The 19,547-nt window shown below is 43.6% G+C and overlaps 1 protein-coding gene across 1 annotated transcript in view; it reads right to left on the bottom strand.

Annotated features, from left to right (window-relative positions):
• Positions 1-18,025, bottom strand: part of syt7a (synaptotagmin VIIa) — a 67,349-nt gene extending 49,324 nt beyond the window's left edge. Inside the window, exon 1 of the mRNA XM_085778966.1 lies at positions 17,782-18,025. Coding sequence (XP_085635092.1) covers positions 17,782-17,815 — 34 coding nt within the window. The 5' untranslated portion in view covers positions 17,816-18,025. The remainder of the gene's footprint in view (positions 1-17,781) is intronic.
• Between the last annotated feature and the right edge of the window lie 1,522 nt (positions 18,026-19,547).

The raw sequence follows: 19,547 nt of genomic DNA, 5'->3' as shown, positions 1-19,547 counted from the left end.
GTATATAAATAGCAACAGTGTGTGATGTGAGCTTGACACTCACGCGAAGGGGCTGTTGTTGCAGTCAATATCAACTCGGAGTTCGGGAGTGGCCATAATACCTGCAGTATCGTGCAGGATGTCACTGTTTGTCACATCAGCTGATACAATGAAGTATCCCATCTGGCTGGTGGAGCAGCGGAGAATAAAAGGCAGGCTTGACTGCTTTCATTAAGCAGAGTGACACACACACACAGAGCTCTCACACATACTTGACATTATCACCCTAACATCATGACAAGGATGTCATTTGGCTAACTATTGCAGGCGTTGCTGAGGGGGGAAATAATGGAGGGAGTGTGAGTTCAGGCTGGAGAGGAATTAAGAGCGAGAAAGAGAAGAGATTTCAGTTGTTACATGAAACCACCCTTGATTTCTCTTTGGAAGGGTAATAATGAGCAATGCAGCGTTTCTACTACAAATATATGATTAAATGTAGAAAGCAGTGCTGTGCTGTTTTCCATCACTTTCTCAATTTACTCGAAAGAGAGCTCAGACTACTGTACGCAGGTGTAGCCTGACCTGGACACACAAGCAAACTAAGATGTCACAAACAATCTAACTGGCATTATGAGAATTATTCATAGTGACTGGAATGAAAAACAAAGAGGCAGAACTAACCTGATCCGTGGCTGATTTATTAACTCTTCAAGTGAGTTATAACTCTCGTCATGTGTAATGGGCCAGATGGAGTAGGCGAAGAATAACGGATGCTGTTGAGGCAGCCGCTCAGCCTCGTGTCTCTGTGAGGTCTGTTAAATTACTAAAAGGACAAACGGGGCGGTTGTGTGATTTGTATGCGACCTGACCTTTAAGCCAATCGAGGGGCTCTTGAGAATGCAAAGCTATCCAGGAACGGTCTCCAGACAAAGGCTCCTGTTAGATCAGTATCCCATTTGATTTGGTTGTATTGAACAGATCGTGTTTCCTTCCTCTCCTTAAAAAACAACTCTCCTTCAGCTTGGTTTGGTTAAGCCTGGGTTTGGTAAAGAGGGTTAAGATTACTTTCTAGCTACATGCTAGCCGACTACTAGCACCATGCTGCTGTCAGTCAGTCCCTCACTTTGCTTTGATACAGTATCTCTCACCAACTATTGAGTGGATTGTGGTGAAATCTGACATGATGCATATTCATGTTGCCCTCTATGGTGAACTATGGTGTGCCTCTAACTTTGGTCTTGTACAAATGAGCAAAATACATTTTTGTTTTGTGATCAAATAGCTTAAAAAATGATGACATTTTCCATCAAACACAGCTGTTATTTGTGCTAATTATTATTAAATGTTAGCATGCTGAAATACAAAACTAAAAAAAACCTAAAAAAAACTAAACTGCAGGTGCACATGATAAACATACCTGTTACAAATCAGAGTTTTAGCGTCACCACTGTGGGCATTTTATCTTGACTGACATTAGCATGTGCCTAAGTAGAGCCTCACAGCAGTGAAAGTGGCAGTGGAGTCTTAATAAAAAATATGTTTATCCCTGGAAATGCTGCATTAAAAACTGTGTAGAAAGTGATAGCATGCAATTAAATCAGAAAGAAAAACACATATTGTATCAAGCACTTAAGTGCTTTGTGGACATTTTGTGATTAAACACACCACTTCTATTTAAAAATCAGTGGCTATTCACAAGTTAATGGAATGGTTATATACTATGCCCTGACAGTTATCTAATGGAAATGTGTAAAGTGGTTAGCGCTATACCATTTCAAAACGCTAATTGATGCATAGATGAAATGTAGGGTTGGGGAAGGGGGGGTTATGTGTGGGTATGTATGTGTCCATGCCTATTTGTGTAATTGTTAGAACGTGGCTCAGCTGTGCCTCGCCTGTGGATGCGGGGTGATTCACCAGGCTGTTCTGCAGGATTCCTGTGTGGGCTGACAGTTGTGGAGATGAGAATGGGACCTGAGACTAGGGAGAATGTGGGAAAAGAGTAAGGGGGAAATCATGGCACATGTCGCACAAAAGGTTTGCGAATCCTGTCTGAACCGTCATACCCTTGTCTCCAACAACTGGTGAAATGACAAGTGCCACTTCCACAGCCTTCCTGGGTGATGTACGGTTGAATGGCTGAGTGGTAACGCGGTAAAACAGCGGTAAACAGATGAAGTATTAATATGTATGGGGAGGGGTCTGAAGTGTCGGCCCTGTCGGCGTCTGCACTAGGGAGATTGTGCAGACCTTTGCTCAAACAGCAGCACCCAAAAATAAGATTTGTTCAGAGCAAGTACAAAAAAAATCAAACGTAGAGGACTGCCAGCGTGCCCTACCTCCAGGCTGTTCTAGTTGGGGGCAGGCGAGCTGGAGGCGGGGGAGAGGAGAGGAGAGGAGAGGAGAGGAGAGGAGAGGAGAGGAGAGGAGAGGAGAGGAGAGGAGAGGAGAGGAGACCACGAGTATGGCTGTGGTGGTGCAGCCTGGCTGGAGGAGGACAGTGAGTGAGCATGGGCACACAGGCCTACAGATGCTCAGGGCTTTTCATTAGCCTGCTTTCCACTGCAAAGCCAAAAAGGACTAGGCGTCACTAGGTGGGTCATTACTCATACCTGCAATCTCTCCCCTAAAACAACTATGAGTCCTCTGCATTTAGTGGCAATAACGATCACCCAGCGAGTTATGGTTTATATCATGTTCTTTAATTTAGCTTTTCTAGTTGGTGATGGTTAAATCTGTCATAAGCCCCGTTTCCACTATGCGGTACAGTACGGTACGGGTCGGTACGGAACGGTACGCTTATTTCAGCGTTTCCACTACCATGGAACCGTACTGGTCCCATGGTACCCGTTACCATTTTTGTAACCCTTCTGGTTGGAGTACCTAGCACACAGGACCTGTCCCCTTGGGAAGGAGCCAAAGCACTGTGAGCTGGTGATTGGTCGAGCATATGGCGTCATCGCGCAGCGTGACGGATATCTGAAGCACAACAACACAACCGCAACATTAAAAAAAAATGTCTGCTAGCAACGGAGTCTGGAGTGCCGAAGAGGTGCAGGCTCTGCTCTCTATCGTAGGTGAGGAGGCTGTGCAGCGGGAGCTCGATGGCGCTGTGCGGAATGAGAATGTTTTCCAGCTGGTGGCCGTAAAAATGGCAGAGAATGGGTTCAACCGGGCCGTGAGCCAGTGTCGCTACGTAAGTCAACGTAGTGACGCTTCGACACGCACTCCGCCTACCCCTGAAGGTCCCCTATACAATGGAAACGCAAAGCTGACCATATCCGATCCGAACCGTACCCGTACCGATCCGCACTGTGCTGTACCGTACTGACGGTGGAAACGAGGTTATATTTGATCAAATGTATTGTCGTAATCTTGTCAGAGAACCTTTTCACATGCTTGTATCAAATGCACGCAAAATGTGCAACCACGTTGTTTCCTGGCTCTCGTTTGACTTCATCTGTTGGGAAGCTGTGACCACTGCTCAACAGAAAAATCTCATTTGTGCTCCGCCGCAGAGCTACTGTACTGTAACTGCCGCCCGGCACCTCTGCTCATGAATTCACTGCAAAACACTGTCCATGCTGTTTGCCACAAACAAACAACTTGCTGTGCTGTATGCATGTTGTACAGAGTTGACGTTGACCCCGCGGCCTTTGCATGCAGTCAGGGAGGCGCTTGCTTTCACACTACATTGAATATGCAGTCACATGCATCACTGACCACCGCTGAACGCCGTTCGAGTGATTCAATCCCAGGAAATCCTCAAAGCTTTTTTGGCTGCGGCTACACCTGTACTGAGAGCTGCTCGCTGGCGATCAGATCACCCAGGATGCATTTTGGCTCAAAATGCAAACAGATTAAATCAGAGCGCGAAGCAACACTCAACAGGTGAAGCATTGGCTGCACAAGATAGGACTGATTCAACAACTTAACCTCCAACAGCAAAGCCTCGAACCACTGAAACAGCACGGTAAAATGGCTGCGTGCAGTGGAGTTTCCTTCCCCATCGCTGCTCGCAGTAATAACCTCAGGTCAGCACAATAAAGATGGTCACACGCTCCAATATAACCACTCAGACATATTAAAACTGGTAAGAGCTTTTTCTTTTGGCATTGTGCTCTTTCGACCTCAAAGATGAAAATACTTTTTAAGAGGGAAAGCTGCTCTGATGATATATTACAACAAAACTGAATATCTGAAAGTCAGACTAAACACCACTTTATGAAGCTGTATATTTAAAATTCAGCTTTATTTATGGCAAGAAATTCTCATGAACAGTGATATATATAGGTATGACCATAAGGTTATGATTTTAATATCAAAGCAAAGCTGCAGCCTTCATCCCTCCTTCCATTCATTTCTTAGTTGTTGTTTTTTTTCCCTTCTTCATTCTTCTACCTGAACCTCCCAGACTCCAAATACCTGGGTTTGTGATCTCTAGGTAGTTAGTACCAGGAGGTATTTTATGGTCCACATCCAGGCTGTCAAATCTGTCTGGAACACATTACACAAAGTGGAGCTACAACAGTGGGTAATAAACAGGGGGAGACGGGGGAGAACGTGCTGTGTTTGAAAGTAGAAGAAAATGAAAATAGAGCAGCCAAAAGGACACGAGAGCCATTTTCGCTGAATTTCCCGAAGCGATTCCCCGCTCACACCACATACCACGCGCTCACGTCCTCTCCTGACTGCCCCCGCCCCCCTGCTCCTCTGCTGTTCTGATTCTCTCCCAGCCTCACAACTTAAAAACAATTTCAGAGGTAAACCAAAGTAATACTGACCAGTGGTTTATGAGATGCAAATGTGACACAGAATTAAATATTTAATACAAGTAGTCTATTACATTATATTAATATTTCAGAGGAGCAAAAGAGATGGGGGTGAACGTGGCCAAGGGATTTGGGCTGAAACAGACGTGCGCAAAGTCTGTCTGCAGAGAATGATAATATTCACGCTGTGATTGGAGCAGGGCTCATCATTTTTCACACGGAAGAGAGCAACATGTAACAAAACGCAGGGGACTGATGGTAAACACCACACATACATTACACATGCCACTGTGTTTACAGCTGAGGTAAATGCTTATGCAGCACACAGGAGGAAAGATCCATATAGGCTCTGCCATGTAACCTTGGGCGATTCATGTTTTATACATGACCCTTTTCTTAGTATGTCTCATGTCAATAGAGCCTGCGTGAACAGTCCTTAATGAGGTTTGTCAGGCGCTTAAAGAAGGAGGGAGCTTGTCAGAAGAAGCTGGGAGCCACATGTCTGTCAATCCTCAGCCATGTCTGATGTGCAGTCATTGTGTGTTTGCCTCAGAGTCACAGCCTGTGCAGTGGGGGATCTCAGAGTGATGCGTTCATCAAATATTAACGGTAATTTTTAAGCAATGTCACTTCTAAAACAATCCTAATTACGAACATTCTCCCTCACCCAATGTTGGTTTCTCGCAGCTGCTTTCTTGCACCCATTTTAGGTCCCCTAGCTCCACGCTTCAAGCCTCCTCTTCCCTATTTCTGGCTTTTCCTCGTTTCTCCCACTTTGTCCTCACCTCCTCCCTCTGTTTCTCTGTAATTAAGCAGTGTGTTTTAGAGGGCAATGGATTCAGAGACAAGGGAGGAACACATATACCCCTGGGAAAGATGGTGTGAGAGGCAGATAGTGTGACGTCCTATGCATGCATCTACGATAGCTCAATTAACAAGTGAAGACCTCCATCATCACATTAAGAGTGTGCTGACCGTCACTAGTGGGAAAACAATTCACTGTCCTGATCAAGTGGATAATCACATAGACGATAACATAATTTAGCACAATCATTCTCATATAACAGCTCGCAAACATTACCACCCAGGAAGGAAGGAATATCACCACAGGCAGGATGCACTGTGGAGTCAGCATGCTGGATGGCAATTATCATATAGTGTTTTTTGTCATTCAGGCTTCTTGTTTTGATTATGTAATCAACATTGCTTATTTTGGTGGTGAGTGAGCTGGGCTGAATCACAGTGCATTCTGGGAGCTGTGTGTTTGACCTGCGTGTTTGTTTTTCCAGGCTATGCAGCAGGATCCTGCCTGTTCCTAAATATCCCAAGTGCATGAAGCGCACCACAGGACTGGAAAGTCAAGATTTCTCTGTTTACTTGTGCAAATGCGTGTGTCTCGGGGTATTTGAGCGTGTGCCAACTCTGTCGGCAAATAGACTCCAAGAGTGAGCGACCAATTGAAATATCACCCAATGTCAAGACTATTGGAGTGTATAATTCTTTGCCTTTTATGACTCATTAAGGGTATCAGTGGCCCCTCCCAAGCCTGAGAGCCATAATCACTAAGAAGGGTCTCAGGGCAGTTGGCATTAATCAATGAATGTTGCGTTCATGAAATATGATCTGTGGATGTAGGAAAGCGCTGCTGTTCATTAGCGTGAGAGCGAAGAGAGAGAGAAAAGGAGTCAGATGCGTGGACCGGTGGCACAAAAGACACATTTCAGCTTTGTAGCCCAGACCAATCAAAAATGTACTGCTTGGACGAGCCAGCCCAATCTGGTGTGTCTCAGCTCTACTGAGTCTGAAGCTGAGCTCTCTCAGCTCAGTCCCATGCATGCACAATTGCTTGCGTTCAATTCATTGTGCTCTTCTATCTGCACCAATTCACGCCGCTGCCAAAGCAAACATAGGACGATAAGCCTGCCACCGCAAAGGAAAGTTAGCTGACTGGTGAGGAATCAAGGGGAATCACGTTTTTGTAGATGGAGCGGGAGGGAGAGAGAACAATAGTGAGCGTCCCCCATTTGTACCAGTAATTTGATCTTTTTCTTCACAACAGGTGCTCAGTTACACTGTGAATGGGGCCGGCATTGCTTTTCTTGAACCAAATATTGAGCTGATACGTCCCAAGTTCGCTGTTTCCTCTGAATCCCTCCCACCGGGGTTTCTATTTCCTAACCGAGTCGTGTGGTTCCGTATTTGAATTTAGCAATGTGGGCCTGTGTTTTTCTTTTGTCTGTGTTAGGTTTCCCTACATCATCTGTCCCTCCTTCCTGGGCTCATTACTCCGACTCCGAGTTCTGCCTGTTCCTCCCCCTGCTCCTCCTCTCTCCTGCACTCCCTCCATCCTTCAGTCTCCAGTAGCTCTGGTAGGGGACCAAGATGCCAATTTTCAAAATGCCTTATTTGCTCAAATGGCTATAGATATAACTGGAGCAGATGTGAAACAACAACTGTGTAAATGTGTCCACTTAAATGTTATCTTTGCCAATTTACCAAATAAAAAATGATTATGCTAGTGAATGGAGCAAAATTAGGACGCACAGAGAGCTACGGGTGAAATCTATCTTTCTATTATCGACATTGCAGTTCCAGTGAAAGAATGAGTCTGAAAACAGTTTGTGTGAACTCTCCCCACACACAGACTCGCAACAATCGCTCCCAGTCATGACCCAGCCTCCCTCTGTTCAGTCCTACAGAACAAATAGCTCTCTCTTCCTCTATATCTACACTATTTGTTTATTTTTTTAACAAATCCTACAGCCACAAGGTGAGAACAGCTTTAATGCAAGACAGTAGTGCAAGACCACACACACACAGTCCTCACTGCCATGGCTAAAATATCAACCTCGCCCGCCACAAGCTGCCTCCCTGGCTCAAGCGCGGGGGAGAAAGACCAGGATGGCTGATCCATCAGGTATTGTAGCTACAGTTATGGAAGAGTGAGTGGACTTAATCCAGGGAGAGAGCACACCTATACAGCTAGCTAGATAAGAACGACGGAAAAATACCCTTTACCCGGCTGGTCACCACCAAAGCAGGGTAATAGGGAGATGAGACGGAGAAGAGGAAGACGGAGGAACGAGGGAGAAACGCTCAGGCAGCCAAGCTGAGGAGATGGCACTCATACAGCCCAATCTGTCAGTCTGGCTACCTTGCCAGATACAGGGTGGCTCACACAAAATCACACACTTTTTTACTAAATACCAGGAGACAGTGCAGCTACACACACAAAATAATGCTCCAACACACACACACACACACACCAAGTCGTGGAACATGTTGTACTAAAGCAAACAGCGTGATGCATCTCCTGTATAAACAATCCCTTTTTAAGAAAATAGGAAAATACGTGCACTCTGCAGCAGCTTTATACCATCAACACCTTCGGTACATTTACTGAAAAGCTTGTTTGGTGACCTTGGGTTGACCGAAGTGTGTGGGAGCTGATTTTCGCCCTGTACACTTTTACTGTTTTATTCTACCACTTTTTTTTTTTTTTTTTTTAGAAGTAAAACATTTTTTATTTGAACTATCACTAGGAGTCTGACAGCATGGCTCACAGCCACGGGACTTTGTGGATGATTGGTTAAGATGTCATGAGATACAGATCACCAGGAGCGTCCCTGGTTCGACTCCAGCTGAGGACTTTCCGTGTATGTCCCTCTCCCTTACTTTCCTCCCTGTCTCTATTGTCTCGGCTGTCTGGTATTATAATATAAAAAGTTATCGCCGGCTCGCACTGCAGGTCAGCTGTTTCGGATGAGTAAAATTACAGTCTACAGCTGGCAAAATGCTTTGAACCCATTATTATGGAAGCTATTACTTTTCATCTGCGTAAAATCATGGTGTGGAAAGATTAATTATGCCTTGGAATGGTAATGATGTCTGTCAACAGGGTAATTTGACAAGAATTCACTGGGAGTCTTCAAACTGAATGTGATTGTGTGACCACTGGAGGTTCAGTGTGAGGATTAGCGGTGGTGATTGCGTTTTAGCACGACAGATTGGGAAAAGGACCTTTTTTTTTTAAAGAGTAAAATAAAATGACATCAATGGAGCATGAATACATAAAGACAGCAGTAATCTAAAACAATAACAGTATAAAGTGTGAGTGACCTCAGGGGGGGCCGGCCACGGGGTGAACTCTTGACCTCCCGCAAACAAAGTCATCACACGTTATCACGACTCCACACACCATTGCTCCAGAGAGATAATGTCACAGAGCGCCCCAGCCACCTCAGATCTTTCACATCAGCACCCTGGTGCTCCAAAACACTATGGCAACTGCTAACACTCGTAATCTCTCCTGGGTGTGAGATGCAAACAGGGCTAATATGTTTGAAGAGACAGCAGTGATCACATTTCCAAGTGACTTCCAGCAATCCTGCTCGGATAACCGAATGGCGAATGTTCTCAGCAAACCACAATCCCGCTTTCTAAACACTTGATCCTAAGATGACAAGCACCGAGTGATCTATTATGTAATACTCTCCCTTTCTCCGCCGCTAATCAAAACTAGAGCAAGTTCTCTGGATGAGATTTACGTGTCTTCCTCGTGCCTTTGCTTTCACAGCACCGAGGAGGGTGTTGTTACGTATACCTGCATGTTCATAACACATGATCCTGATCAAATGAATCCTAGCACATACTGACAGCAGGAACTGCAACAAAACAGCAGAGGTCACTGAGTGGTGAGGGGGAAAAGGCAACACAGAGAATAAGAGAAGGAGGCTGTGGAGGGAATATGGATGAACATGATAGGATGGTTACGTAACAGCATGCATGTAACATTCAATGCACATACATCACGATGCAGTATAGCCGTGTACGGTACAAATGTACCAGCGCCGCTTCAGAGTTGAAGTCAAACATGTTGAGAGTCACACATTTATGAAGCAATTCCTGCCGCTAACAAAGGACTGAAGCATTATGCGAATGTTGTGAAGCCATATTAATGCTTCTCATCTCCATCTTCCCCTGTTTTCCTCCTCTGATTTCTTCCTTCATCCCTCCCCCATTAATTCCCCCGTCCCAGACTAAACCAATCGGCTGTCACCAGGCCTTCATTCTTTACCATGTAGGTCTCCCTTCCCCGCTGTTTTTTCCCGTTACACACACATACACACACATAGACATACACGCAGGGCCTCCTCTCCTCTTTGTGACCTTGACTGGCTAGCACTCCAGGGCTTGTTCTTTGCTTCTCCCTCTCCCTCTGTCTCTCTTGCTCACTCCATCTTTTCACGCTCGCCTCCACTCTATCGTCTGCCTCTCGACCTCTTGCTTTCTATCACTCTTCCCCCGGCCGGCTGATGTTAACCAGCACGGTTCCTTTTCCTTCCTTCTCCTCCCCAAGACACAGAAGAGACAGGGACAGACGACGGCAGAGAAAGAAGTGAAACACCTCCCCCTCCTCTGCGATCCAGCAGGCTGCCACGGTCCACCATAAAAATAACTCCAGCTCTATAAAGGTGTATCAACAAGTCTGCTATACAGATCATTATTTCTTATTGTATATAAAACACAAAACTGTGCTTAAGGCAGCTTACAACATTATATTAAATGATTGTATACTGCTAATAAATTAAATAGGGTAATGAAAATAAGACTAATGAATGGCTAATATAGTATTTGTTTTTAGTCAAAAATACAGTATCTTACATCTCTTTATGTTATACAGGAGCAATGTTTCAAACCAGTTTGCAGGTTTATCAATAAGAGGCTATTACTTTTTTTCTTTATTTGATTTTCAAGTGTGATTAGACTTCCTTTTCCACCAGGGAGGGTGACGAGCTCGCTCAGTGGAACAGAGAAACAGCAGGTCCAAATCCCTGTTTCATTGCAGGTGTTCCTACAAAAGCATCTAATTGCTTCCACTGCAGTATTGTTGCCTGTTCCTTTGACTCCAGTGATCCTTGAGATTTTCCAAACGGCTTAGTTGACAACATTCATCTGTATAATAAATTGGAGCTGTTAACCGTTTGACTATCCATTCAAAGCTAAATAAACTTAAGCTCAAGTGACGGAGTCATCTATTAAATGTCAAACAGGCTGATTAAGCGCTCTCTGCAATTACGCCATTCCGATGCCAATTCATGCACCTTACATATCGCACAGTCTCCGCTGTGGCTGTGTTCACTTTTCTGATGCTCAGGAACTGCTGCATTTAATTCAGGCTTTGCTGTAAAATATGACATTTTCATCTACTCTGCATCTGACATCATTGCAGAAAACTGACAGGACAACAAAAACAGCTCAATGCAGCTTCGTTCTTTAAACAATGTTAGGTGAGAAAATAGAGGCATTCATGAATGAATATTTCCAGTAATCTTTCTTTTAAGTTTGATCACAGAAAAATAGACTTGTTGAATGCAGCTGCAAAGGCTGCAGCGATTCCTTTACGCCCAGCATCCAGTTCTTTTTCAATTCATCTTGCTCTAAGAGGCATGGACATTACAAGACTGCCACAGCAATCCCCACAAATAATTTCCCATCCCACATTAGTAAAACAGCCATGAAGTAGAGGGACATCATCAATTTCTACAGGGCAATAATAACAAAGAGGTTAGGAACTCACAGTCTTCTGCTGACACGTACACTTCACACCACGTTAAAGACTCCCCACAAATTCACCCCATTTTCCATTTAATTTCCTTAGCAGTTAAAATCCTTTGATGTATACCACCAATTGTCAGACGCCACAAAGTTACACCATGAACTGTCAAAACACTGGGCGGAATGGGGGCCTTTTCATTCAGAGGTGACTACGGTAAATCAGACGTATAAATGCTCTGACCATGATGTTGAAAATTGTAAGACGCGTGTGCTGACATGCATGCCCCCACCCCCCCCCCCCCCCCAAGAGATGAAGCCTGCTAACCGCTAGCTTCTCTAGTTGAAGCAACTTTAGCAATGACAGCACCATAACAAAGGCGCAGTCTATTTTCTCCACACGCAAACCGCGATCAAAAAGCCACTCACAGCCACAAATATAATGCTCAGAACAACACCAAACGTCATCAACAGTACAAACAGGGTCCCGGCCCATAATACGAGGCACCAAACATCTGTTAGCTTAGCGTGGTTTCTGTTGAAAAGAGACAAAAACAACTCACCCACTCCTCCAGTTATACTGTAGCTACTGCAGCAACTCTCCGCGTCCAGGCACCGACGTCCGAGACGGACTAGCACAAACATTTCAGCGGCCACCGGCAGGCCGCACACTTCCACTTTTATCCTCCATTTCCTTCAGCTCTCTTCCGTAAACTCAAACTGATAGTGGTGTCCACATAGACTGTAAAAAGCGGGTGTCCATCGAAATGAAACTAGTCCGTACCGTGTGAGAGTGAAGTAGAGTCCCGCAGCCCAAGGATGAAAATGTGTGATTATTATGAAATGCAGTCAAAGCCCCTATGTAGCTTGCGGCGCCTATCGGTTTATAAAAGTTATTATCGAGTGTTCACAGGGAAATGAACGGAACTGGGCATTTCTAACTTTAGATATTTGCGGGAGAAAATCACGTAAACAAGCGCGAGATTAGACGTGACGTCACACGCGAGATCAAGGACGACGTTTGTTGCCGGAAGAGACTGCCTGTAACATCAACATAACATAACATAGTGAAGCAGACATCAACACGGCTGAATTTATGCAGTTTGAGAACAACAACGACTGGTTTCATTTCGATGGGCGCCAGTTTGAGACCGAGTTTACCTAAGATGAGCTGAAGGAAATGGAGGAGAAAAGTGAAAGAGGGACAGCTGCCCGGTGGGGTCTAATGCTGGGGAGGTGAAGTGGTCATGTGTGGTCAGTGGGTGCCTGCCAGTGGAAGTCGGACTCGGGTGTATTTTGTCGGTGCCTGGACGCGGAAAGTTGCTGCTGCGTATAACTGGAGTAGTGGGTAAGTTGATTTGGTCTCTTTTCAACAGAAACCACGCTAAGCTAACAGATGTTTGGTGCCTCGTATTATGGGCTGGGACCCTGTTTGTACCGTTTGGTGCTGTTCTGAGCATTATTTGTGGCTATGAGTGGCTTTTTGATCGCGGAGAAATAGACTATGCTGTTTGTTATGGTGCGATCTCTGCTAAAGTTGCTACAACTAGAGAAGCAGACTTCATCTCTGGAGGGGGGGGGTCTAACTCGGTGTCACGGTCACCATGGGTTAAATTTACGCCGGAATATCCCTTTTAATTAATCATGATAGCTTCTGTTGATGTAACATTTTGAGGTTACTGACTTCTCTGGGAAAAGGCCAAAAACAATAAGCTCCACCTGAGGAACTCTCACAGTGCAGACTCCATATGCCAAACTTAAGTCATTTAGATTGGTAGCCCTGGCCAGAGTTTTGGACCCTGGCCCAAATCCGAGGCCAGCATCAACCTAAATCAATAGTGAACCTGGCGGTATTACTATATATCATATTCAAGTAGTGTGGGCTGCCAGACAGACTACAGAACCACACATCAAATAAATTTAGGGAAATTTGTCCCTGACGCACAACCTCTGTCTCCAGACTTTGCACCACAAAAAGAAGAGATAACAAAAATGTCAACATACAGGGAAATAATACTTTATGCTACTGAACAAATCAGTGACGCTCTACGCTGATTTCTTCATTATGGAAGATGAAGAACTGGACAAAGCAATATATGCAAGACAAGAGTCCTGGGGTGACATTGCTCCACCTAGAGAGGCCATAAAGCTGGATTACTGATCCACCTCTTGTTGTCACTTATATAGATCAGGGTGATTACATGCATAATACATGAAGCCAGCCAAGCACAGTTTCTCTCTCTGAACATGCCTCCCCAAATCTAACCTGTACCCGAATCATTCTCCCTTAACGCAATCGATCAATAAAGGCATCAGCTCCTGTCCAAGAAATGTATTACAGTCAGTTCATCAAAATGGTCATCAATAGATGAAGCTGGAAAGCTTTTCATTTACTGGTCCCCTGCTGTCTAACAAGCTCAAAACTACACTGTGGTCCAGTTGGAAAGAAACCATTCAGTTTTCTGGCTTCAGCTGAAATTCCTGTTGAACTGGGAATAGAAGTAAATCTCCCATTTCTGGGTAGCACTGACAATTCACAAGTAGGAACGGTCTGTCTTCTTGCCTGCCTGACAGATCTTTCACACTTGTTGGTAGTTGTTACAAAGGAGAAACACACACTCTAAAGCCACATACAAACCCAATCAACTTGTAAAATATCACAAAAATAAAGTATGTAAGAAAGCCATTGTTGTAAATCAGAGAGAAAGATTTAGACTGATTAACAGAAAATTAATCAGAATTACTGTTTAATCATTTCTGCCATTTCCAATGAAAATGTCACATTTGCCTTTCAAACATGATGATTTGACCAAAACAAAGCAGACTGAATATTTCTGACCATTGGGTTATTGGTTGACAAAAGTCCCAATAGCATCCTGGGATTTAAGCAGACCTTTTTTTTTTTTTTTTACCATTTTCTGACATTTTAGAGAAAAATTTATAAATCATTGATTGAGAAAACTGTTGCCAGGTGAATTCATAATGAATGTAATCATCTCTTTCTTTGAGTCAGACTGTGTTCCATTAGTCACTGGTTCTACATCTTTGTTCAATAGACGCTCTGAAATCTCTGTTCAGCTTACATAGCCTAAAGGCCTAAAGCATTTAGTCTCAAAAAGTTAATTCCTCCTTTTGCCAAAAGCAACAGAAAAGCGATCGATGCAATGGCCATCACAAACTGGAATCTTGTTTCTGTTATTTTAAGCTTTGTGATAATTTTATTTATAAGTCTAATTGGTTTACTGATTAGTCACAAATGACATGCAATCTTAGACGAACGTGCCTACTAAGTGATTTAGTGTTTTAAAATATCATTTTTACGATGAAAGCTTGGTGTACGTGAGCTGGATGGTTTGAATATCTACAAGTTGTCTCTTAATGGCCTACAATCAAATGCTGCAGGGGCTCACACATCATCAGTAAGTAGTCTAAAAAGTTGCTGAATGTTTTCCAGTGGGTTCCAATAATGAACCATTTTGCTGTCACACTAAAGCACCCCTAACCCTCACTAAACGACTTTTTTTCTGTATTTCATTCATATTGATCAAAGAACCATATCCAGTCTTATTTCAGATGTTTATTTGACAGTTGCCAGCAGTTTCTGTGGTTGTCAGACTCACATATGATCAACCTGTTTGTCCTCACTCCCCTTTAATCCTCTGAGGCCATAATCGATATGTCCCTGGGAGACCTTTTTCCCTCTCCCTGCCACTCCACCTTGAGACGCAGTGTGAATTTAAAGGCCACAGCCGTGTGGCAAGGGAAACACCCGCTGGAAAGGAACACCCACTCACTCACTCAATCAATTCAAGGCATATAAATCAACCACTGAGTTCCTTACTTAAAAGAGTGGCCCATAACACGCTACTCGTAATTTTAATATTTACAGTCCATTAATCCAGAGACACAACCTTTTGTTTTAACATAATCATTAATTCTAATGACAGGTTACAGGTGCATTCACTACACACCATCTTGCTTTTTAATACGTCACACTAATGCTCATACCCAGTCCTCACCAACACCTGCTCTTAACCTGGATAGTGAAGTCTGAGACACCACACTGTCTATATCCCTCTTTGTCCCTCAGCAAGAAAAAAGGTAGCTAGCAGCTCTGGGAGTTGCTGCTTTGGCTCAGTGGTGCTTTGAGGTAAATGTTATGTTATCATGCTCATAGTGACAATGCTAGTGTGCTTGTGTACTGTTTACCATGTTAGTTTAACTTGTCAGCATACCAGCATTTGCCACACTAATCATAAGGGACAGCTGTCAGTGGCCTCATGTCACTGGTGTTTGATCATTTTTGACCAAACGATGGTGCTATTCAAAAAATTCATCAAATGGAGAGCACGAGTGTTTGTGGCAATAATGAAATGTGACAATTGAATGTTTGTTTGTTTTTTATATATTTTTGGGGCTTTTTTGCCTTTGCAGTGAGGACTATAGCCTCAACACATGGGGCGGGTGCTCTACCAACTGAGCTAAACACCGCCCCGTGACAATTTAATGTTAACTCGCCTTCCTGGGTTCTGATGCACAGTGAGCTAAAACCACATCCAGTCGCTGTTTACTAGAAATAGCCATCTCAAAGCTAGTTTCAACTGAAAGACAATAGTGTCTAAACTAGCTATCTTAGATAAACTAGCCTACTTTAAAGGGATAAATTTGCGTATTGCCGTAATCACTGTAGGTTCATAACTTTAATTATCGGTGCATGCTGTTTTTAGATCGGCAGGGCAGAGACGTGAGCTGCTCAGCGAACACAATGGTACAGGTCCCCTGTAACTCATCAAATAGGCTACACACAATCTGACAACTCCAAAACGCTCTCATGGACAAATTGTAACCTGCACATTCGCCACACTATAAGCATGTAAAATTATGTAACATGTGGCTGGAATGTTACTGCTACGCATTTGCCTTGAAAACAAATCTGTCTTGTATTGCTATACATTTTTTGCTGAGCAGCTTGCGTCTCTGCTCCGCGGATCTCAAAACAACATGCACCGATAATTAAAGGTAGGCCTAATAGGCGATTTTGCTAAAATGTTCAACTGTCCCTTTAAAGGCAGAAAATCCCAGTATTTCAACTTTGTCTGGTTCTACTAAAGTTTTTACTGTGAACTTGGCTCAGTTGCCATATAACTTGCTAATTGGTAAGCTAACTGCTAGCATCATACAGTCCACAACCTGTAAACTATAGCAGTTGCTGTGATAACAAGGTCACCGGCCACATGACTACAGGGACTTGTGTGTCCATTAAATAAACATATCCCTTTAATATTTGTACTGGGAGTCATTCATTCTGTGGAGGTCAGACTTTTAAGTGACCTCACTGAGCGTCAAGTTCAACCACAAAAAGAAAAGGAAAAAAATGGAGCATTGTTGTAGCCTACAGACTGTGTGTGAAGCCATATGGGTTTTTATTTCAGACCACACAGTCATATAGTCTGCTCTCACTGGCATATTGTTTTACTAGCCACGACCCCCTCCTATCCACGGATGCTGCTGCTGCTGCTGCTGCCACACATCCCCATACAGTTGTTGTCCGTGTGTGGTGAGATCACATTATCTCACATCACAGTGAAATGAAAAAAGAGAAAAGAAGAAAAAAAGGCTCCTCCCACTCTGCCTTTTGCTCTTTCACACCCCTCCTCCTCCTCCTCCTTCTCCTCCCCTCCCCGGAGCTCGGTAGCAGCAGGTGTTATTCCCGTATAACCTGAAGATTTAGGTGGTCATTAGCATTACCTCTTAGCCCCGGAGAGTTATTTATGCTTCACGGCAACAGCAGGGGGACACGAGTCGAGTGTGTTTGTGGGCACCCGAGGAGAGGAGGAGAAATCACGCCTCAAAAACACGTGGGAGAGATTACTCAAATATGCCTCCTTTGTACCCTCTGTACCCCTCTCTCGCTGCTGCACGGCTACCCAGCCCCGATAGTAATAAACTGCAGCCCATATCGTTAGTATTTGTGCAGGATGTCGGAGGCTGTAAAGCCCCATTAACAACCTATAGAAGACTTGGGTTTCATTGTAGCTAAAGGCTTTGACCTTGTGTTATGTTGCCCTTTTAAGTAGGCTATTGTAAATGTCCACAACACTAACAAGACAAGCCTGTGCACACCGGGATTTAAAAAAAAAAAAAGATGCACATGACAAAGTGGCACTGTCTACAATAGATTCACAATTAATCGTTCACGGTGCATTGCAATAAATGCAGGATTGGGCAAATGATAAGCATCCTCCTAGGAGGCAATTAACTGCACTGATATTACATAATAACAGCCCACACTTTCCATCAACATCACCGGTCCTTTGCCAAAGAATAGGGCTGTTTAAAAAGAGGGTGACAGTACATCCCCACCTTTTTAATGTCAGGCAGTCACCTCAAAGAGAAGCAGCGGGTCACAGATGAAACACCTTGAAACTGTCAGGATGCTCTTCGCAAAGAGTGGCAATTCTTAACTGGATCTTACCTTTGCTATTGTCCTCTTCCCTGTTCAGATACATGGCTGTTATTTCACTCCGAGGCTGATGCGATGCGCCTTGTCTCAATTATTGTTGGTACTCCTCTCTGGCGTGTATCGTGAACTCCGCTGATGTGGTTTGTAGTAGTAGCTGTTTGTTGTTTTGTTGCTCCTCAACAGCCTCTCCTCTCCTCCTAGTGGATAGGTAGGCTAGCCAGTTTCAGACTCTCTCTCTCCCTCTCTCTCTTCCTCTCACACACTTACTCTCCCTCTCTCTCTCCCTCCCTCTCCCTCTCACACACTTTCTCTCTCTCTCTCTCTCTCTCTCTCTCTCTCTCCCTCCCTCTCTCTCTAATAACCACCGGTTCACTGTGGCTCAGAGGACAAAATGGGGAAAAGTGACTTTTGCAGCTGGGTGAAGAAGTCCTCCCCTCCCGTTTGATCTTACTGCCACTAGCATTGATTTCTGCATTGACTGATCAGTTTAAGATATTGCTTTACATGTAGGCTGCCCAGAAGTGCAGTGACAGCCCCCTAACAGGGCTTACTGTAAACATGAGCTGATGGAAATATTTGAATGAGGCATAATGAAAAATATCACATTGGGATTACCTATTCATTTATCAGTCATGAATTAATCTTAATGCTAATAAAGAGTACTGGGCTATATATCAGCAAAATGTCATTATGCAGAAGTGTTATAAGATTATATAGGCTACTGTAATGCATTTTTCTAATTAAAGTGGTGTTAAATTACTTATTATTATTCACAAAATGTAACATAAAATAAAACAATAGAATTATAGAGGCTGTCATGATAGAAAGTGCTTTATTATGCCTGATTCATGAATAGGTAAGTAGCATGTTAATGTTGGTCCTGGTTGGTTTATGTGGAGCTAATTTTAGCTGTACTGCTGCATGAAATTCATCATATTTCATGAGATGAAAAAAATTAATTACCAACTATTTTGGTAAGTCATTTACACAAAAGACCTAAAAGTGACTAGTTCCAGTCACTCTGAGGTAAAGACTTGTGGGGTTTTGTCTGATTTACATAATCACAAAATGAATATTTGGGCTTCAGGCTTTTGTTGAGATAAAAAAAAAAAAGACATATGAAGTAAGGCCATAGTAACAAGCACTATAAAACAGTACAAGTACCTCAAATCATACTTACTCTCAGTACTTGAGAAAAATTGACTTAATTACGTGCCATCCCTGTAACTCTTACCACAATATAGATAAGGCAACAACACGCTGTTGTCTGACATGTTTTAATGACTCAGTTAATAAAGCCTGATGATCGCTCTCTGCTCTAGCATCACTGAACACTGATATAAGGAAGAACCCATCTGGTCCTGTCACTTGCCCCCATGCCCCCCACCTGCTGCTGCATATCCATATCCATATCCATATCCATATCCATATCCCCCTTCCCTTATATACAAATGGGCATCAGATGGTGTTGCATTCAGGGCACTGTGCAAGTTTATCGACCACATTATAAGGCATAGGCCAGAGATTAAGAGCTCTCAAGGAGTAATTGGGTGTGTCCTCTGCCAGGTTTTGATGCAAGGTGATGTGGCTGCAGTGGAAATACTCCCCAAATTAGATGCAGAAATGAGATGTAGATTATTTTACCACTCAGTATTCAGGCTGTCTTACATCACACATAAGCAGCCCTGTAAGTGGAGAAGGAACAATTTGTCCATGACCTTGACTTAGTCCTAGAAAAATCCAGTCAGAAGGCAATTTAAAACACTTTCTTCAATCAT

This window comes from Trachurus japonicus, chromosome 6 (genome assembly GCF_045865225.1).
Source record: "Trachurus japonicus isolate A0001 chromosome 6, Traja_1.0".
NCBI classification, from domain to species: domain Eukaryota; kingdom Metazoa; phylum Chordata; class Actinopteri; order Carangiformes; family Carangidae; genus Trachurus; species Trachurus japonicus.
Note: the sequence above shows the minus strand (reverse complement) of the source record. Positions and strands in the feature narration are given on the sequence as shown.